The 22,365-nt window shown below is 41.7% G+C and overlaps 1 protein-coding gene across 4 annotated transcripts in view; it reads right to left on the bottom strand.

Annotated features, from left to right (window-relative positions):
- Positions 1-314: 314 nt before the first annotated feature.
- The window catches only part of NFX1 (nuclear transcription factor, X-box binding 1), a 72,290-nt gene continuing 50,239 nt past the window's right edge, over positions 315-22,365 (bottom strand). For all 4 annotated transcript variants that reach the window (XM_026506376.4, XM_026506375.4, XM_057313515.1 and 1 more), the window contains exons 14-24: positions 19,407-19,526; positions 16,772-16,851; positions 13,629-13,859; positions 12,695-12,768; positions 11,360-11,461; positions 10,549-10,590; positions 4,563-4,661; positions 3,927-3,993; positions 2,597-2,742; positions 1,789-1,893; positions 315-592 (exon numbers count right to left, since the gene is read on the bottom strand). In XM_026506376.4, the coding sequence (XP_026362161.1) occupies positions 520-592; positions 1,789-1,893; positions 2,597-2,742; positions 3,927-3,993; positions 4,563-4,661; positions 10,549-10,590; positions 11,360-11,461; positions 12,695-12,768; positions 13,629-13,859; positions 16,772-16,851; positions 19,407-19,526 (1,139 nt within the window). In that variant the 3' untranslated portion in view covers positions 315-519. The remainder of the gene's footprint in view (positions 593-1,788; positions 1,894-2,596; positions 2,743-3,926; positions 3,994-4,562; positions 4,662-10,548; positions 10,591-11,359; positions 11,462-12,694; positions 12,769-13,628; positions 13,860-16,771; positions 16,852-19,406; positions 19,527-22,365) is intronic.

Raw genomic sequence — 22,365 nt, 5'->3', positions numbered from 1 at the left:
AAGTTCAATTAGATAGACCTATGAGAGTTTTTGGCAAAAGACTCAGATAAGATAGCTGGGTTTAACCCAACATGTGGGATTCTGGATATGTTTGGTATTTTGGACTGAGAAGTTCACTTGTGTCTTTCTGAAGACTGTGATCAGTTTGGATTAATCCAAAAAGTGAGGTGCAGCTGATGTTGCAGGTATTTTAAAGAGGAAGATGGATAATTGGGACAACTGAGGCTATGAGTAAGTGCCACTTTAGGCTAAAATTCTGGTTTGTTCAAATCAAGCCCAATGTTCCCCCGGCCCTCTAAGCAATCACAGTGATCTGGCCGTACTGAAACACTTTATACAGACAGAATAGGGGACAAGGGGATTTCTGACACACTCATGCTTTGGACGTATCAGTATAAGACAGTCTGTGAGGCTGTGTGTGAGTCCACCAGGCAGTTGGGAACAAGCACGATTTATCTGCTGGCAAACGAGTCTCCGTCACACCTAATCATTCTTTTATCTAAGTGCATCTTGATCTTCTTAGTCCTGGACATCAAAGTAGTCAATTACTGGTTCCTTGGCTATTTTCTGTAAATTACTGCTTGTAGGATTCCTGAAAAGCAAACAAAGAATGATCAATCTTTTCTTGTTTGGGGGAAACAGACTAATGTCTTCAGAAAGTTAAGGATCAACTGATTTACCATTTGCAAAGCTTTGATAAGACAGTGGGGCCCACGTGAGCTGGTAACTGTTGAAATCTGGTGATGGGCACACAGGGGTTCATTATATTAACACTACTGTCTCTACTCTAAAAGTTTTCCACAATAAAGTTTAATACAAAAACAAAGCAAACAAAGGGAAGAAAAGATAGCATGGCGTAAACAAGCCAAAGATCCCACATGGTTACGTGGAGGCGGTACTGGACAGAGCTGTGGAGTAACATGTGGAATACCCTCACATCTCCAAAACCACTGCCCACGTGGAGACGGAGCTGGGCTGACTAGAATCCAGGCCTTCTGCTCTCCAGGGCTGAAGCAGGCCGGTCCTGGGGAACTACACTAATCTAGGCAATCCTTGCCAAGGTTATGCCCAATGGGCAACACCTAGCTGTCCTGTCCAGTCCTCAGGAACACTGATTGCTAAGGCCATTATGGTGACCCTGTAAACTGCCCCTCCCTCCCAGAGGTTTCATATAAGAGGTTCCGGTACGGCTGCTGTGTGGAAGGCCAGAACAGCATTAGGGACCCTGCTGGGTTTCAGAGCAACTTTCAGCAATGCTGCCTCAGTCACAGTGAGGGAAACAGGGATGGTGCTCCTTCCCTGCTCCTGAGACTTGCTGCTTGCCAATGTGGTTTTCTTTTCTCTTTAAATCACGAATATATGTTTTTGTTGTAAAAATTATTCAAACCATATAGTAGGAGACAAGTCAAAACACAAAAATCTCCACCTTCACTGCAACCCCGGCCCACTACCTTTCGCCTCCAGATGAACTGTTGTGAACCATGTGATGTTCCTAAATCCTCTGGTGTGACAGACTGAATCCACTTTCCAGTGTCACCACCTACACCATGGAAGTTATGTCCAGTGACTTTTCCCCAGAGGGAAAGTGGGCATTACAAACATCAAACTTGGGACCCCTCTGGCATGAACAAATGTCTGACATTTCAGTCAAACCTTACTTATTTGAACAAAGTACCCCAAGGCCAGGCCTGAGAGGTTGCCAATGGCTGGTGGAGTCCTGGACAGTTCAGCCCCTGCTGGCTTCTCTGAATAGACAGGGGCCTTGAAAAGCAGCTGAAGGATCCTTACTTGTCTGTCTGATGTCTGTGATGAGGAATTGGTGGTGGAGGCCGTGACTGCATTTCCCTTTCAAGGACACCTGTCAGCGTGGTAGGAGGACAAATGGACTTCCCTCTGATAAAAGTCAGAACACAAAGTATTGAAAAGTGAGAATTGTTTGTGGAGACAGGCAGACCACTGGAAATCCAGTCATGACTTTCACTGTGCTGCTGCTCAGTCCTCTGATGTGACCCGTCTCCTCTCAGGCACAGTCACCTTCATTTAACCCTCGTCTTTCCACCCACCCCTGCCTGGGCCTGGTACCTGCTCCCTCTCGTCCCATACTCAAGTCTCTTCACTGATAAGGACTTACTCTGTCAGGTTCCGACAATGACCCTAGATCCTCCCTGTCACTTCCCAGGTCATGTTACAGCCTCTGTTTCCCCTAACAGGAAACACTGTTTATGAGGGATGCCCTGAATCAGAGTCCAGCATTTTTTGTTTTCATCATGCCAGGAGGACAAGGGAAGAAAGGACAGACAGATGTGATAGGCAGGCACTCAACCCAGGCTCTCAGGGTCTGTTCCTTGTGCCTGAGGAAATGCTGCCTCCAGTGTCACTCATGAACGGGGCAGACAAGAGCCTTGCATGCCTTTAGGCATGTCTGTCCCGTGGACTGAAGCATGGACTTTGCTCTCTGGTTCAGACCTTCTGATCATGTCAGAAAGGCTAGCCAGCTAGGAGAGGAAGTAAGGCAAGCAAATGTGGATAGACCTTGCTTCCGAGGTCTAGCTTGCCGCAATGAGCAGTTCCTCCTGTGATGGCAAGATCAACCCACCTGACCGCAGTGACCACAACATTGCGCTTTGGCTCACTGTCATAGCTCACGCTCTCCAGGCCATACACTTGGGCCAGGTCGTGGATGATCCGGCGGTGGTCTCTGTTCATGGGAGGGAAGCAGTGGCTCTTCTTACTATTCTTTCCCTGTATTGAGGGAAAAGATGACTGACTGATAAAATCCTGAAAACAGAATATACTTACAAAGGTCCTTCCCACCACACCAAACATCTGGGTCAACAAAGGTGGCTGAGTTTTAGAGGCCCACAGCATATGGTATTTTCCTGGCTGCCAAGCAAGCCAAGGGGTTTGGGAGGATGAGGTCTAATGCACTTCCTTCATCTATTCTGTGAGCCACAACAGTAGCACCTGGCCAGGGTTAGGGCAAGGGGAAGTGAAAAGAAACTAAGTGGACAGTATAATGGTTCCTCCTGAGGGGTTGGTAACTGGGAAGTAAGTGATATACCCAAGAAATGACTAAATAAATTGAAGACATAAAACAAGACAATCTAATTTCTTACAAAAATATGTTCTATACTAAAAATCATGAGTGTGCAGGTACAGACACACTAGCAGGGAAATACACTTGCGCGGGTTTCCTTATTAGGAGAGGAACAAAGATTCCATCTTCTCCTTCATGTTAGTATCCTGGGAAGTGGGAACAGAAGGAAGGGAGGAAAGGCAGGGGCTAACGGAGATGGTGGGAAGGAAATCCACCTTCATTAGGTATGGAACTAATACAGGCATTTCATCCTCAGTCACGGTACCCACGGAACAAAGAGGGAGCTACCCTGGGGTTGGCTGCTTCTGACATTAAAGACTTTTTCCCTTAAAGCTACCTCCGGGACAAGGGCTTCATTCTCTTGAGGGAGTCTAAACCACAACTCTTCAGCTCTAGTCATTCAACTTTTGATCTTTACCCAAGGGTTTCTACCTTGCCTTGGGGGAAATAAAGAACCAATGTGCCCTATCATATAAGAGCCCCCCAGAGATCATGTCTTCCTAAGTGCCCCACAGTCATTCAGCTGTCACTACTGAATGCCCCCGGCCGTCCAGACCTTCTTCACCCATTCTTAGTCACTGAGCTAAGATTTTTTATTTATGCTGAATTTGATCAAGGATATTTTTGCTGAACCAGGACAAGGCTTCTATGGATGTTATAATGGCTGGGCTTTTGGGGAAGATAAGGATCGTCAAGAAGTTATGAATTTTTCCTGTAACTACTCTACACTGATGGTGTTCCTAGGACTTGATTGGTGTTTTTTTTGTTTTTTTTTTTTTTAATCAAGCTGGCCTTAGAGACATGTCCAGTTGGGTGTTTTGACTTCAACCTTGTTCACGGCCTCCACAAGGGCTTCCATTTCTTTTTCAATGTCACTGACAAACTTTAAATCCTTCCTGAAATGAGAAATCACCACAGTTAATTTCATCTGTTCTTGCTCTTTGAGAATCCCTTCCACCCACGCTCTCTGCCCATAACCTGCAGACAATGAACACTGTGGGGAGAAAAATGGCAAAGGCCAGGAATTGTCAGATAACAAAAGACTGACTATGACTAACAAAGGAAGACAAAAAGAGAAAACAAGTATGAGAAAGGAGAAGATGGAAGGAGAAAGAGCTGTCTGGAGGGCCAGGAGGAAAATAAGAGCTGTTACTGCCCAAGTGAGGGCTCATGTCGGCAGCCACAGATCTCTCAGGTCAGGCTAGTCCAAGCCCTAGGGAGGCCCAAACGTCTACTACAGGGTCCATCCCGTCCCCACCCCAAACCCCATGCTCAATTCTTCAAGGGGACAACTGTGAGAAACCAAGAAAGGATTTTTATTAAACATCATATAATCTCTTGTAATAGATATACAAACTTTAACTGGCTCAATCACAGAGGAGTACATATTAGTTACTGCATCTTAAAAGACCAAACACTTTTATAAGCCACAATTAAGAAAGCTGGTAACAAGTTACATACATACCTGGCATCGTCTTTTAAACTGTCACTGAATTTCGACCCTGAAGAACGTACATTGAAAGGATCGGAATCCTCACTAATGTGAAATGCCTCTGCTAACCGCCTGAAAATAAGAGAGAAGTAAATAAAAGGACAGGAAGGGGAGGAAAACTTCTTATAGTAACACAGAGTACCCCCCATGTCCTAAATTCTTTATATATTAATGATGCCATTTCAGTAAACCCAATTATTAAGAAGGGAATAAGTACCTGGGACAAGATATGATTTTGTCTTCCTAGAAGAAAATAAACAAGACAAATCTGTATGGGTCTGAGTGAACCAAATGGGCTGACACTGGCAGCCTGGGTTATCTGGTGAAGAGAAGGGGGGTGGGGAATGAGAGCACTGGGAGTGGTCAGTGGGGGATGGAGGTCTCTGAGGTTTCACCTAAACATCAGATACACAAAGTAGACACATAAACATTAAAATCAGTATCACAGAAAATCTGGAAAATAAAGGGAAGAATTCCATTAACAACATAAGCACTATATTTTAGTACACATCCTTTAAGATTTTTTTCCCTTTAAGTAGTTGCAATGAGTGTATAAAACTTGGCATCTGGGGCACCTGGCTGGTTCAGTCAGTGGAACATGTGACTTGTGATCTCTGGGTTATAAGTTTGAGCCCCACGGTGGGTGTAGAGATTACTTAAAAATAAAATTTTAGGGGCGCCTGGTGGCTCAGTCGTTAAGCGTCTGCCTTTGGCTCAGGGCGTGATCTCAGAATCCTGGGATCGAGCCCCACATCAGGCTCCTCTGCTAGGAGCCTGCTTCTTCCTCTCCCACTTCCCCTGCTTGTGTTCCCTCTCTCACTGGCTGTCTCTCTAATAAATAAATAAAATCTTAATAAATAAATAAATAAAATCTTAAACAAAACAAAACCAAAAAACCCAACTTGGCACCTTTTTTCACCTATCATTATATGATTGGCATTTCTCATTTTACTACTTGTTTTTCACATTTACTGTTTTAATAGCTGCATAATCTTCTAATTATGTATATACCAGAATTTACCTAAACATTGAGATTTTAAGTGACACAGTATCACTGGGCAAAAAACTTCTAAGGTTATTTCTCTGGAAAATATTTCCAGGTGTGGGATTACTGGTTGAGATGGCATGGATGCCAGACTCATGAGCAACACGGTCTGAGTTTTCCACAACTGCCCATTTGTGTTTTGACTGGCAGTGGATGAGTTTCATGGCACCCCAACACTCAGTTATGTCTTTCTTTTGTAAAGAGAAAAAAAATTCAGCTTAGCACTTAGTACAATTTTTGTTTACACTGAGATAGGGGTCTCTTGCAAGTTTAATGCCCGTAAGAATCTGGTTTAAGCTTAATTTTCAAATTTTCGAGAGAAATTTTCAAGAGAGATTTTTTGATGTTTTGATTAGTTGGTCACAAATTCAAATTTAAACACCAATAAAACATATCTGAGGGCTGAATTTGGCCTGCCAGTTTTTCATTTCTGCAACAGAATGTATGTTTGCAACGTTAGATGGTATTTTTTTAAGATTTAATTTTTTAGGGCACCTGGATGGCTCAGATGATTAAGCATCTGCCTTTGGCTCAGGTCATGATCCCAGGGTCCTGGGATCAAGCTCCGCATCGGGCTCCCTGCTTCTCCCTCTACCCTGGCCTCTGTCTGTCTCTCATGAATGAATAAAATTTCAAAAAAAAAATTTTAATTTTTTAATTTTTATTTTTTAAAAGATTTTATTTATTTATTTGACAGAGAGAGAGGGAGACAAGCAGGGACTGGCAGGCAGAGGAAGAGGGAGAAGCAGGCTCCCCACCCCCCCGCCAAAGAAAGAGACCGACATAGGGCTCAATCCCAGGACTCTAGGATCACGACCTGAGCTGAAGGCAGACGTTTAACTGCCTGACCCACCCAGACGCCCCTAAGATTTTTAATTTTTAAAAAGGCAGACGCTTAACACTGAGCCAACCAGGTGCCCCGAGAGAGCCAGTTCTAATCAGTAACTAAATTTACTGAGGCTAACTAATAACTAATTTAATCCTCACAACAACTGTGGGAGGCATACATGGTCACCATTTCCACAGATTTTTATGAACATTAAAGCTTCAAAAGAATATGGACTTGCCGAATGTCACATAGCTAAGTGATCTGTGAAGGCAGGATTCAAATCCAGGTAATCTGACTCTAGTCTACTATATAATACTGTCTCTCAACTACACAAAGGTGCACTTCCATGCTTTAGAGGCCTCCTGTGTATTCACTACAGCATTTCTGAATACTCATGGCTCGGTTCACATTTTGCAGCTCAGAACACTGTGACTGACTGATGGTTCTTAAAGGTCAAGAGTTTTGAACAGCAGTTATTATAGTTATCATAAGGGTCAAGCCAAGGGAAATTTGGGCAGTGTTATTATTTATCCCCTTAAAGAAATTTGGGCAGTGCTATTATTTATCCCCTTAAAGCCACTTAAAGAGGTACTGTTAACAATAGTGGAAAGGCAAATTTCAAGATAAAATAGGACTATACTTTGTTTGCATTTGTCTGTTTTTGTTTAGCTATTTATCTTGAGAAATTTTCAAAGTGACAAAAATATAATGATAAAACCACTGTAAATTCAAAATATTGTTAAGTCAAAGATGCATTTAATATATCTAACCTACCAAACATCATAGCTTGGCCTGGTCTACCTTAAATGTGCTCAGAACACTTACCTTAGTAAGCTGGGCAAAATCATCTTACACAAAGCTCATTTTATTTTTTAAGATTTTATTTATTTGAGAGAGTGCGTGTGTGTGCACATGCACATGTGAGAGTGGGGGGGGGCAGAGGGAGAGAATCTGAAGCAGACGCCCCGCTGAGCGCAGAGCCTGACACGGGGCTCGATCAAATGACCCTATGATCATGACCTGGGCTGAAACCAAGAGTCGGACGCTCAACTGACTGAGGCACCCAGGCGCCCCACAAAGCCTATTTTATAATTAAGTGTTGAACATCCCATGTAATTTACTGAACACTGTACTGAAAGTGAAAAACAGAATGGCTGTATGAGTACAGAATGGTTAAGTGTATGGGTCGTTTACGCTTATGACTGCATGGCTGACTGGGAGCTGTAGGTCGCTGTCACTGCCCAGTATCAAAAGAGAACACTGGACTGCATATTGCTACCCCGAGAAAAGATCAAAATTCAAAATTTGAGGTATGGTTTCTACTGAATGTGTATTGCTTTTACACCATTGTGAAGTTGAAAAATTGTAAGTCAAATCACTGTAAGTTGGGGACTGTCTGTATACCAGTTCACTTAAGTTCTCCAATTGTTAACATTTAGAGGGCTATACCTTTTAATCAATCTCTGTTAGAATCAGGAAGTCTGCGGGTCACTGAATAAATGCCCCTTAATCTAATAAAGAGTATCTTCAAATAACTAACAGGAAACATCATATTTAATGGTGAAATAGTCAAAGCTGTCTGATGTCAGGAATGTCTATCATCACCACCTTCTATCCAACACTGTAGTGGAGGCTCTAGCAATAAGGCAAGAAAAAGAAAAAAGTTAAGAATTGTAAAGAAATGAAACTATTATTGGAAGAGGGCATGAAATAGTAAGTGAATTTAGCAAGGCTGCGAATACAGGTCAACAAACATCAATTCTATTTCTATATACCAGCAACAGGGCAATTAGAAAATTATTTTTTTAAAAATTAGATTTAAAAGTGATACAGGAAGGGGGGAGTAGCTGAGCAAAAAGAAAAAAAAAGTGACACAGGAAAAATAACCATTTAAAAAAGTGTCAAAAAACATCAAATATAGCAAGGAACAAATCTACTGAAAGATGTACAAAATCTGTATACAGAAAACTATAAAGTATTATTGAGAGAAATCAAAGAAGACAGGAATAAATGGAAGGATATACCTTGCTCATGGATGAAGAGACTTAATGTTATAAAAATGTCAAACCTCCCCCACTTGATCTATAAATTAAATACCAATTCAATAAAAATCTTAGTAGGTTTTGGGGCAGATACTGATAAGCTAACTCTAAAGTTTAAATGGAAATGCAAATGCTCAAGAATAGCCAAGTTAATCTTGAAGAACAACCATGCTGGAAGAGATATACTATCAGATATTAAGAACTTTATTGTTATAGGGGCGCCTGGGTGGCACAGCGGTTAAGCGTCTGCCTTCGGCTCAGGGCGTGATCCCAGCGTACTGGGTTCGAGCCCCACATCAGGCTCCTCTGCTATGAGCCTGCTTCTTCCTCTCCCACTCCCCCTGCTTGTGCTCCCTCTCTCGCTGGCTGTCTCTCTCTCTGTCAAATAAATAAATAAAATCTTAAAAAAAAAAAAAAGTTGCCTTTAAAAAAAAAAAGAACTTTATTGTTATAAAGGTACAACAATTAAGAGTGTGATACTAGTGTGGTGGAAGAGAAGCAGCTCAGAAATAGATTCACACACGATATGAATACTTGATTTAAGACAAATGGCATTGGAAAGACTGAGAAAAGGACATCTTGATAACAGTACTGGTTACATGAATATTCATATGGAAAAAAACTGAACTGTGAACTCTCCTTAAACCAAGCTCAACTGTAGATCTAAACGTGACAAGTAATACGTGATACAGCTTCTAGACAATAACAGTGTATCATCATGACCTCAGGATAGACAAATACTTCTTAAAACAAGACATAAAAACCACTAGTCACTAAGGAAAAGACAGATAAACTGGACTACATTAAAATTAGAAACTTCTGCTTATCAAAAGATACCATTAAGAGAGTGAAAACTGAAAGCACGAAGTGCAGGAAAATATAATATATAAAACCAACAAAGGATTCACACCCAAAATGTATAAAGAAATTCTACTAATCAATATGAAAAAGACAACACAATCAGAAAATAAGCAAGAGTTTGAGTAGGCACTTCACAAAAAGGGGATATCCAAGTTGCCAATAAACGTATAAAAAAGTCGACTTCACTAGTCATCAGGGAAATATAAACTAAAAGCTCAGTGACATCCAGGTATACATTTACAAGAACAGATTACAATAAAAAAGACTGACAATTCTAAGCACTAATAAAATTGGGAACTATTACCCTGCTGGTGGGAGTATAATGTGACACAACCATTTTGGATACCATTGCGTAGAGCCGACTAAAGCTGAACATATGAATAACCTATTAATTGGTAATTCTACTCCTAAGTTTGTAACTAACAGAAACGAGTATGTACATACAGCAAAGCAAATATACGGATGTTCTTAACAGAGCATTATTTGTAACAGCCCGATACAGATAACCACACACATACCTATTAATGGTAGAATGATAAATAAATATCTTAATACAATAAAATATCATGCAGCAATGCAAATGAACAAAGTATTGCTACATGCAACAAGAAGAATATCACAAATGTAATGAACGAAGGCAGACAAAAATAATGCAAACTGTAAGATTTCATCATTTATATAAAGTTCAAAAACAGACAAAACTAAAGTGTTAGAAGTCAGGATAGGCATTTTATCTTTGTGGAGTATACATAAGTGTTCTGGCAATTTCCTATTTCTTGACCTGGGTGCTGATTACACCACTGTATTTACATTGTGATGACTCACTGATCTGTACCCTTCTGATCTTTCTATATGTATGTTAATACTTCAACATAAAAGGTCATTAAAAAAATTTTAAGCTTCTTATCTCCATTGGAATCAGGAAGTCTGCCAGTCAGTGAATAAGTATGCTATGGCATGTGATGTTTATACCATGCCCCAAACCAACAAGCTCATGTTTCAGAAATATGCTGAAATCACCTAAGTGGTTTATCCTTAGACATTTCAATTCCTGATGATCGAATTTCTCTTAATCTCCAATAGCAGCAAAAGACTCAGAGCAGGTGCTGTGTGAACGCCTCCTCCCTATTAATTACACAGAGCTCAAGAACAAGGAGATAAAAAGCAGTTGAAATGACTTACTTTTTCCTTTCCAAGGCTAAACATTCCTCATCACACTCCAGCCTTGAGAAACAAATGAAAAAGATAAAGTCAGGGCATAGATTTTCACAGTTCCTACCCAGCAACAAGTTCTTTGTCAACCTGGAAACAGAGTAAACTCTGGCCAAAACATGATTGCATGAGGTCCCTCTCAAGGTCAGGTGGGCAGGCCTCTGGGTTATGGGAATCGAATCTAGGAGTCTTCAGAAGGGCCTCAAATTGTCCCCAAAACGCTCCCACAGTTGGGATGCGGGGGTGGCTCAGTTCATTAAGCATCTGCCTTCGGCTCAGGTCATGATCCCAGGGTTTTGGGATCAAGTCCTGCATTGGGCTCCCTGCTCAGTGGGAAGCCTGCTTCTCCCTCTGCCTGCTGCTCTCCTTGCCTGTGCGTACACGCGTGCTCTGACAAATAAATAAATAAAATCATAAAAAAAAAAATCAGTTCTAAGAAGTCCACTAGATCAGTGTTCAAAAAACACAAAACGAAACAAAACAACATGCTCCCAATGGCACTCTGGCAGCCCCACGTCCCTCTCTTGACATAGCTGGTTCTCTGTGGGTTGGGCTGGACACATCTAGGTCTCTGCTCCATCTGGCTACTGTTTGAAGAGAGGCCTGGAAAAGCTATATCCTAAGTAAGATTCGTGGGATTGGAGTGAGTGTGGTCTCTTAACATCAATGTCTGTTGGAGTACCGACTGTGTGTGCAAGGTTTCACTGTGGGAGATTGAGACAAATGAATGGTTCCTGCCCTCTGGAAATTAACTCTAACAGACACAGATTTTAAAAATTACCTGGCTTGGTGAATTTCCTTCTTAGTAATTAACTTGCTGATTTCCACTGAATCTCCAAGCTGCATGTCTGTTATTTTAGAGGCCATGGAAATAGCAGCTATTCTGAAGTATAAAAAAGAAAGGAAGAAAAGGCATTGCAGTTTCCCAGGAATGTCCTAATACTAGGTATACAGAAGGCTTCTTTCAAGTCGAATCTACCACTGGACAATTCGTGGGCCTCAGACACCCATCTATTATGAACTACCCACACATTTATGTCCTATCTCCTCAATTAGATTCTAAGTAGTTCCATTAGAAGCAATGAGATAGTCTATTCAAACCCCATTGAATATCCAGGCCAATGCCTGGCATTTAGTCAGTATTCAAACCCACTGATGTCAAAGCCACTCTGATGTCTTCATACTCCCCAAATCCTATCTCCATGACACATCTCTGCATGTAATCAGAGATACACACAACCATCCATCCCTAACACCTTCACCTCCTTACTGAGATCCCTTTCTGGCCACCCAGTCCCAGGATTTCAGGAGGCTGCAAAGACAGTTCACAACAGTCAGAAACCTCCACTACAGAGAAGGAGCACAGGACTTGGTCCTGGCTATGCCACCACAAGTGGTGGGATTTTAAAGCAATTCATACAACTTCGGGATATCATCCCTTCTGATCTCATGCTGTAATAAGACCAGAAGGGAGAGAGAGGGAAAGAAAGAGGAGGAAAAATAAAAAGGTCATTTTACAAATGAAAGTTAAGGAAGGAAAGGGACACAAAGCAGTACTTTTTCTCTAAACCAGAAAAACTAGATTCAGGAAAATTTATTTTAAAAAACTTTCCAGGGGCACTTGGGTGGATCACTCTGTTAAGTGTCTGATTCTTGATTTCAGCTCAGGCCGTTATCTCAGGGTCATGGGTTTGAGCCCTGTGTCTGGCTCTGCACTCAGTGGGGAGTCTGCTTAAGATTCTCTCTCCATCCGCCCTTCCCACGACTCCCAGCTTGCACACTTTTTTAAAAAAAAGATATTTATTTATTTGAGAGCGAGAGAGAGCACAAGCGGGAGGGAGAAAGAATCTGAAGCAGACTCCTCGCTGAGTGCAGAGCCTGAAGCGGGGCTCTATTCCATGACCACAAGATCATGACCTGAGACAAAACCAAGAGTTAGATGCTTAACCAACTGAGCCACCCAGGAGCCCCTACACAAGCTCTTTCTAAAAAAAAAAAGAAAAAAACTTTCCAAACTTGACAAAAGTTGCAAGGATTCAACAATAAACACATGTAAACACATGTGTACCCTCTGTGTACTGAGATCCACCACTGTTAACATTTAAGTAGCACTAACCTTTGATAAGTACTTGATGCCTCAGAGCAAATCATCATCTCTTTTCTTCGTCCACATTCACACTGCAGCTCTATCTGAAATAAGATTAACATGGAGTGACTTTTAGCACATGGAAACCATGTGAATAGGCAGGTTTCACTTTTAAAGCTGCTCTCAAATCAAACCATGGCGGAGGATACAGACAGTGAGTGGCTACCCTTCAGGATGGAGGAAGCTAACCATACACGCAAACTGACAATGTGGCAGTTGACACGCTAGGAGGGAACCGTTCACTCTACGGTGACACTTTCTGGGAACTACTCGTGTCCTTAACCCTACCTGAAAGGGCAGGCCTAAAGTTTTTACCACTGAACCTGGCCAGGACCATCCAAAGCCTAATCAAGTTCGCCTCATGCATCTGCTTTCATCTCCTCAGGGAGACTTTGCCTAGATCCCCCCTCAGACCAGGCTGTCTCCCACTCACATGCTCTCACAGCACCCTCTACAAAGGTGTAACTTCTTGTTCACCACAGTCGTAATTCATTACCTGAGTGAGTAGTCAATATCTGTCCCGTCTAAATGAAGGGACCATGTGTCTCCTATTCACTGGTACAGCCCCAGCACCTAGCAAAACATCTTGCACAAAACACTTATATATTTGTTGAATAAACAGAGCAGGCAATCTAAGTCTCTCTTGAGAAACTGCTCTAAGGGAGAGAGACAGAGCCTGTGGGTCAGGTGGCAGTGGGTACCTCCTGAACTAAAAGGCCATTTCAAGCTGGGCAGACAGAAATCTGTATAATTTACTCCACCCTTCTCTTGCTAACTTATTGGTTCCTTGCAACCAATGACCTCTGGTTAGAATGTGTGCCCAAGCGCCTCTGCAGGCAGCTCTGGACTCATGAGCAGCCCCAGAACCACAGTCAATGCCCTATCTGGAGCCAGGAATACGCACCTTGGCTTTACAAGCAGTCATGGGGCAGGGTGAGCTGGGGTGGCAGGGCGCCATACACGGATGGCCACAGTCAGCTCTGGGGGTGGTGCAGGGCTGCTTGCAGGCCTCATCCACAAGACACTCTCCTTTGTGACAAAGTCTCTGACACTTGTGCATCCCACACGGTAGCGTGGCACTGCAGGGTAATCCGCAAGAGATATCAGCCAGGTGACAGGGGATGTTGCTTCGTAACTAGGAGAGACAGAAGTAGCCAGATTCTTATCTCCATGTGGGATCTGGGATGGGTTTTAACTTCATATTTAAGCTGAATTTTCAAAAAGTTACTTTTATCTGAAAAAAATTCGGCTGATCTTTAAAATCTGAAAGGTTAGCTTGAAAATGAACAAATCTCAACCTTATTTAATAATACTTGTTATGATACAAAAGAATTTGCACTAACAAGCACATGAAACCAGATAACTAGGGAGTATTTGAAAATGCTATGACCAGGGGCGCCTGGGTGGCACAGCGGTTGGGCGTCTGCCTTCGGCTCAGGGCGTGATCCCAGCATTATGGGATCGAGCCCCACATCAGGCTCCTCTGCTATGAGCCTGCTTCTTCCTCTCCCACTCCCCCTGCTTGTGTTCCCTCTCTCGCTGGCTGTCTCTATCTCTGTCGAATAAATAAATAAAATCTTTAAAAAAAAAAAAAAAAAAGAAAATGCTATGACCAACCAAGAGGATCAGATCATCTACCCCCCGCCCCCTTTGCAAACAGCTAGGGCACTGAGTTGACACATGAACCCTGTGGGCTGGGGACACCCCTGACCCATGGTTTCAAGACTGCTGGCAAGGCTATTTTACATAAATAATTAAATAATCAACTCTCCTCACATCTCCTGACTCATGGTCTCCTTAGCTTTAAGCAGCTCTGTCATTTAAAAAATTAAGAGGCAACAGGCCATGAAACCCCAAACTCATTTTTTTTTTTAAATCACCTTCTTCCAGGAAAAAGATGCTGGAATTTTATTTCTGTGGGACCGAAGGTTACTCATTTATTCACTCGAATTCTTTCAAGAACCCTCAAAAGGAGGAATATACTTTGACTCTAGTGACACATAACTTTTACTCTTGAAGAGGCTTCCAAATTCTAGGACGTACATACTTCTAACTGCTTTAGAATCACTTTAGAAGTACTTTGGTAGAATGTAGTTCCCAATCACTAAAAACTTACACTACTGCCAGGGTCCGGAGATAATTTTTGCACACGCTGTATCCTCTATTGTCCCCTCCCCTCATTACTTGCCTACCTTTTCACTAACCTTTAGGAGGTTACATCCTCTACAAACACTTTCCTTGGGTGTGGGCTCCTTTCCATCCTCCTCAGTACTTTGTACTTCCCCTGCCACTGCACTTATAATTGACTGTTTACGCGCCTGCCTTCCGCCCCAGAATGAAGGCTCCATGAGAGCAGCAGTCACACCTGCCTTGTTCTCTTCTGAATCACTCAAACCAGGCCTGTTACATCTAGCACACAGTAGGTATGCAGTAAATATTTGTCGCATGAAGTCTAAATAAGCCATCAACACAAAGATAATAAATGGATGTCTTAGAATAGTTACTCTCAGAGGAAGACAGATTTATAGAGGAAAAATAAATACTAATAAGGACTATGGCTTGAGAACCACTCAAGGAAATAAGGGGAGAAAATATGTCCATCAAGATAAAGATACTGAAAGCATCTTTGTCATAGATGTCAAGAGTTTCCAAAAATCTTGGCTAACATGTTATGAAGTAAAAAGAAAGTTACAAAATAGTATTATCTTTTTTCTTTTTCTTTTTTTTTTTTTTTTAAGTAGGCTCCACGGTGGGCATGGGCTTGAACTCACAACCCTGAGATCAAGACCTGAGCTGAGATCAAGAGTTGGACACTTAACAGACTGAGCCACCCAGGTGCCCCATAAAAATAATATAAATAGATATGAGAAAGTGTGTGCCTGATAATCTATGCATAAAGATGTTAAGAGTGTTTCTTTCTGGATTGCAGAACTGTACATTCTTAATTGTCCATAATGAATATGCATTTTTTAAAATAAAGAATTTTTTTAAAGGTGCTTCCAAGGGTCTATAGTCAATGGTGCCAAATAAGCTTATAAGTTGGGAATGAGGATGAAAAGTCCTTCATGGTAGTGGCACCGTGGAGGTGTAGATGAGCCTGGAAGAAGGTGTTTTGATCCAGTGGCCAGGACAGGAAGCTGCACAGGGCGTAGAGGAAGGAACAGTGGCAGCTGGTGGTGAGACCACCTCCATCTTGGGATGCTCTCACTGTAACACCTTTACCCAGGCTAGCAACCTCTCCTATTCTGGTTAACCTAAAAATTGTCTCTGAACACAGCCTATGTTCTCAAGTCTCAAGGCCAACTGACTTTCACTTGATTGCAACCAGAGTAAAAATGACAGCAAAAGAGGCTCAAAATACTACCCATTTGAAGAGTTCATTTATGTGACATTCTGGAAAAGGCAAAACTACTGGGACAGACAATAGATCACTGGTCGCCAGGGCCTGGAGATAGGCGGCGAAATAAACATAGAGACACAAAGGAATATTTGGGGGTGAATGAACTATTCTACATCTTGACCATGTTTGGTGATTACGTGACTGCATGAATGTTTTGTCAAAATTCAAGAACCTGTACACTTAAAGGGATAAATCTTATTTTATTTTTTTTAGATGTATTTATTTTAGAAAGAGAGAGCATGTGAGCAAGGGGAGGGGCAGTGGAAGGGGGAGGGAAAGGGAGAAAGAGAGACATAGAGAAGCAGACTCCCTATTGAGCGCAGAACCTGATGCGGGGCTGGATCTCATGACCCTGAGATCATGACCCGAACTGAAATCAAGAGTTGGACGCTCAACCAACTGAACCACCCAGGTGCCCCGGACTCTTCTATTTCTTCTATCAGCATTTAGCCACAGCGTGGTGGTGGGTAGATTTTGTTTTATGCAAATTATATCTTAATTAAAAGAAAAGAAAAAAGTGGCAACAGCAAACTTTGGCTTCTTGGAGTATATTTTTACTTTGAGAAACAATAAGACTAACAATTCCAAAAGTAATTCAATCATAAATCTCTAGCTGGAACAATGAACACTTGAGAGCGAAAACTTACCTCGTGTTTCCCCATGCACCATTTCTGAGTTAGGAAAGTACAAGGGGGACACTTCTCTTCACTATGACAAGAATGATACACTGCCAAAAGAGAAAGGAAATTAGGAATTATGTTTAGGAATAATGTTTAAATAAAGCCACATAAACTGGGGTGCCTAGGTGGCTCAGTCGGTTAAGCATCTGACTTCGGCTTAGGTCATGATCCCAGGGTCCTAGGGTTGAGCCCCACGTCAAGCTCCCTGCTCGGTGGGGAGTCTGCTCTTCCCCTCTGCTTGTGCTCTCTCTCAAATAAATAAATCTTTAAAAAAATAATAAAGCCACACAAACTGTTATATATGTTATAATGACATATAACATGGAACTTTAAAAGTTTAGAAGCTAGGAGTACTTTTTATTTTATTTTTTTAAAGATTTTATTTATTTGAGAGAGACAGAGAACGAGAGACACAGCACAAGAGCAGACGGGGAGGGGCAGAGGAAGAAGGAGATACCCGCTGAGCAGGGAGCCCGCTATGGGCCCCACCTCAGGACCCTGGGATCATGACCTGAGCCGAAGGCAGACACTTAACCAACTGAACCACCCGGGCGACCCTGGGAGTACTTTTAAAATGGAAAATAGGAAAGTAAAAAGTAGGTGGCTTTATACTAAAGTGTTGAAGGATGAGCATGAGTGAGAAAAAGAAACCCCACTGAGGCAGGACAGACACATGAACAGAAAAGCAGAGAAGGAGGCAATTTTTCCATTCATCTCCTTGCGGCACAGCCCCTGGTCTGTCCATTCTACTCAATCGTTCTTTTGGCCCTACCTTACACAGCAACTGCTAACTTTTGCTTAGCTATCTTTGCTACTCATTCCATCTGACATGCTCCCTTGATTCCTTTCAATTTCCTTGCTGCCTGTAAGAGATGGTTCATCTGAACTTATCTCCTACCACAAAGCCTTCCTTGGCTGACCGTTCCTGACCTTGAGCTCTCTTAAACTCCCCAATCTCTGAGCTCTTTTGCAGATGGCTTGCTACCATGTTATCTGGCCCTTCTTCAAGTAATGGTTGGTTGTGTCATGTGCATATGACTACCACCCTCTTCCTCTTGGGAAGAACATAAGAATCTCTAGGTCATGGGTTACTTTTTCTTCCTTTCAATCTCCCTGTGTCTGATACCATGCTGGATATACAACTAACACTCAAGACAAGTTAAATGAATGCTGAACAAAAGCAGGCTAAAACAACACACCTCATAAATGGTTAAGTTCTCAACTATGGACATTAACTACCAGGATGTGGACTTCATCTGTAACATCTGCAAGTGAGTGTGAAGGAGGAAGTGGGTGAGTATTGGCTTGGGCACTTAATTAATGCTGGTGTGGACACTGAAGTACAGGCTTGCGGACTAAGCTGGGAGGGCCATCCTAAGGTCTCCAGGAAAGGAGGGACTTCTTACTTCATGAGGAATTTACTTAATTCTGTTTTACTCTATTAACTTAAAAAACTGAGAAAGGGCTGTCTGTCAGTCTGATTCATATGGCCAGACTTATTAAGTGCCACGCCTGGTGACTTGAGTTATTTCAGGTTTACCTCTGGGACTTGGTAAAATGAAATGATGAGCCTAATATGGTTCTAGAGGAAAGCCAGTAACTAGACTGGACAGAATATGGGTGATGTTAAGTAGCTACTGGCCTGCTGTCTACAGCAGTTTATGTGGGAAGAATTGGAAACAACAGACTTGTCCAGCAACATGATACTAAGTTATGACCCATCCATGTAACAGCACACATTAACTATTAAAAATCTATACTGTAGAGGGGCACCTGGGTGGCACAGCTGGTTGAGTGCCAACTCTTGGTTTCAGCTCAGGTTGTGATCTCAGGATCGTGAGTTTGAGCCCTGCATCGGGCTCCACACTCAGCAGGGAGTCTGCTTGAGATTCTCTCTTCCTCTGCCGCTCCTACTCGTGAGTTCTCTCTCTTAAATAAATAAATCTTTAAAAAAAAACTACATTGTAGAAAAATATTCATTGATAAGAAGAGAGATTCAAAATACAATAATAAGAGGGAAAAATCTAGTTAAAATAAATTCAGTAGGATCACACTTTTATTTTACGCAAAAGAAAAAAATGCAAATATACATTTTTGCCCATGGAAAAAAAGCCCTGAAAAATATATACTAAGGTGTAATTCCTACAAGGTGACATAATGGACAACTTAATTTCAATCTTCTGACTTTACTGACTTTATCTCACTTTCTTTCTTTTTATACAATAAATATATATTACTTCTATAAAAACAGCATAGCAAAAAACAAGATACCTTCAATTTTGCAAGAAAATGCTCAACCTTAAAATATACATCCGAATTGTAGGCAATAAGAAAAGAAGAAAAGTCCCTGAAAGATAAGACCAGCTGGAGATTCTCCCAGCCTTTCGGGTGTGTGTGACATCCAGAGTACAGATGGAGGGCACTGTGATTCCCCGCTGTGGCCCAGATCACAGACCCACCTTCACAGAAGCAGCCCCCAAGAATAGGCAACAAGGGGTGCCAATCACAACATGACTACAGAGCACTGAAGACTGTCAAGCAACATCCGAAATGACACAGTGTGAGCAGCCCGAGACGTGTGGAGGAAGGAGCTGGGACCCACCTGGATGGTCACATTCATGGACTCTGGCGCAGGTCTGGGTACACTCGGGGGGTCTGGTACCACAGGGAACTGGCGGGTAGATCACTGACGCACCACAGTGGCAGGTTAGTTCATCAAAACCTGACGGACAGGCAGGTGAAACAAAACAACCTTTCTGAATTTGGGATGTGCACACACATATTTACACAGACACAGACCACACACTTTTTTTTTTTTGGGGGGCTGCTTTTTTCACAAAAGGCTTTTCTGTTATTAAAGTTGAGCTGGTGGCAAAGGAGCAGAAAGGTATGCTACTTGCAACACACTCTAAGTTCATGAATAACCCAGGACACTTTTACATGTATTCTATGGACAACCGATCTATAGACCATCTCTTTTGAGAGAAGAGGAGACTTCCACTAAAGATACGGCTTTTTTTTTCAAATTCTTTTGGTTAGAAAAATAGATAATGAAAGCCACAGATAATTAACAAACATAAAAACATACATTCGAATATCAATCTCAGAGAGCCACTGAAGCCATTCAAAAATTGGAAAGATTTTATTTATTTACATGAGAGAAAGAGAGAGAGAGCATGTGCATGAGCAGTGGGGAGGAGCAGTGGGAGAGGGAGAAGCAGGTTCCCTGCTGAGCAGGGAGCCTGATGCGGGATTTGATCCCACGACCACAGGATCACGACCTGAACTAAAGGCAAAGGCATAACCGACTGAGCCAACCAGGTGCCCCCCACCAAATTCTTCAGATATAATCAGCACCTATCAATATGAAGCTGAAACAAAGCACGGAGCTGCATCCGAGTTCATCACGCACAGTTCTCAAGCTAAATCAAAATGATGACTCACACTGGAAAGCTCTAACAAGCAGTCCACCTCAAGAGCTCTCCTAACTCCTAACCAAGGGGAGACAGTTCTCCAGCTCTTGAGTCTTGGTAGAGGGTAGAGGCCAGGCCTTTAGCTGTGGTTCTCAACTAGGTCACTAAGAGTCAGGAAGCCCAGGGCTCTCAATATTCTTACACCCACTGCTCTTCTCCAGTTAGTACTCTTTCCACCAAACCTTTCAGAGGCTACACAATGTGGCAGAAAGAGTCCTATAAATACAGTCAGGAGACTTAGGCTTCAAGTCTTGGACCTACTACTTACTTGCTAAGTTAACTGTGGGCTGGTGATTTAGCCCTTCTGAGCTTTCTATTGGTGAGGGGGGATACCAAACTTTGGCCTATCCATTCAACAAGCTTATTATGAGAAACAGCTAGGTAAAGGGAAAGGGGCTCTGTAAGTTGTTTTCATGGAATCCATGCATGTGATTTATTTGTTTATTTATTTTTAAAAGATTATTTGAGAGAGAGAGAGAGAGAGAGAGAGAGAGAGAGAACAAGCAGGGGGGAGGAGCAGATTCTCCGCTAAGCAGGGAGCCCGATGCAGGGCTCAATCCCAGGACCCTGAGATCATGACCTGAGCTGAAGGCAGATGCTTAACCAAGTGAGCCATCCAGGTGCCCCCATGTGTGTGATTTATATCAAAGCACTCACTCAACTCATATTTTGAAATGAGGTAGGCCTAGCATTCTAGCAAAGACATTTTGGGAAATCTTGATCTAAGCCAATCTTTTAATGCAGCAGTTCTCAAAGTGTGCTCTGTTGACCCCTAAGGGTCCCTGAGATCCTTTCTGTAAGGCCAAAATTATTTTCATAATAAGACTAAGAAATTATTTTTTTTCACTATGTTGACATTTGCACTGACGGTGCAAAAGCAATGGTTAGTAAAACTGCCAGGGCTTTAGCACAGATCAAGGCAGTAGTACCAAATGGTAATCACCGTATTTTTCACTGCCAAGCACTTAGAATAAATAAAAAATGCTAGTTTCACTTAAAGAAGTCCTTGATGAAGCAATAAAGAAAAAAAAAACAACTTAGTCCTTAAATACAGGTCTTTTCCATAATCTGAGGAACAAAGTGGGAAATCTGCGTAAAGCACTTTCGCTGCACACTAAAATATAATCTAGTTTTTTAAAAGAACCGCACTTGGAGTTGTGAGCTAGAACACCATTTTTACTTGAAAGAATGACTGACAAGCTATGGTTATTCAGACTTGGGTATTTGGCATACATTTTATCAAAAATTACCACAGTGAGCTTATCAATTCAAGAAAACCAACTTTGTTGCTAGCAATAAAAGCTTTCAACCTTTCAAGTGAAAACAGAATTTTGGAAAATACGTATTTACCACTATGAGCTTGACAACTTCTTAATACTTTTTCCAAGACTTTTCTGATGAGACTGGTAGTTATATTAATGAACGTAAATCTTTAATATTATAACATGAAATTTTTTACCATTTCAAAAATCTGCATAACACAGTGAATAATCCATTTCCAAATGATCAATGTAAGATGCTATAAAATCATGCATGGGTAGAATATCCATTCAAAATACAAGAAAAACCAATGAATTTTAATGTGACCGAGAACAAAAACAAAAACCCTGACTGAAGTCCTTTCTAAAATGAGGTTGAGTTTTGGTATAATTACAAAAAAAGAATATCCACCATGATTATACTCTTTTTAAACTATACACCTATGTGAGGCCAGCTTTTTTTCATTTCCTTCAACTCTATACTGCAACAGATTAATGTAGAAGCAGATACGAGAATCCAACTATCTTCTATTAAATCAAGCATCTAGTTTTCCATTAAAAAAAAAAAGTTTTAAAAATATGTCATTTAAGAGTGCCTGGTGTCTCAGTTGGTTAAGCATATGCCTTCAGCTCAGGTCATGATTCCAGGGTCCTGGGACTGAGCCACATGTTGCACTCCCTACTCAGTGGGGAGTCTGCTTCTCTCTCTGCCCCTCCCCCACAACTCATGCTCTCTCAAATAAAATCCTAAGAAAAAAGTCATTTATATTAATATGCAATTAGTATATTACTGTTTCTTTAAAAGATTTTATTTATTTATTTAAGAGAG

Source organism: Ursus arctos, unplaced genomic scaffold (genome assembly GCF_023065955.2).
Source record: "Ursus arctos isolate Adak ecotype North America unplaced genomic scaffold, UrsArc2.0 scaffold_18, whole genome shotgun sequence".
Lineage (NCBI taxonomy): Eukaryota > Metazoa > Chordata > Mammalia > Carnivora > Ursidae > Ursus > Ursus arctos.
Note: the sequence above shows the minus strand (reverse complement) of the source record. Positions and strands in the feature narration are given on the sequence as shown.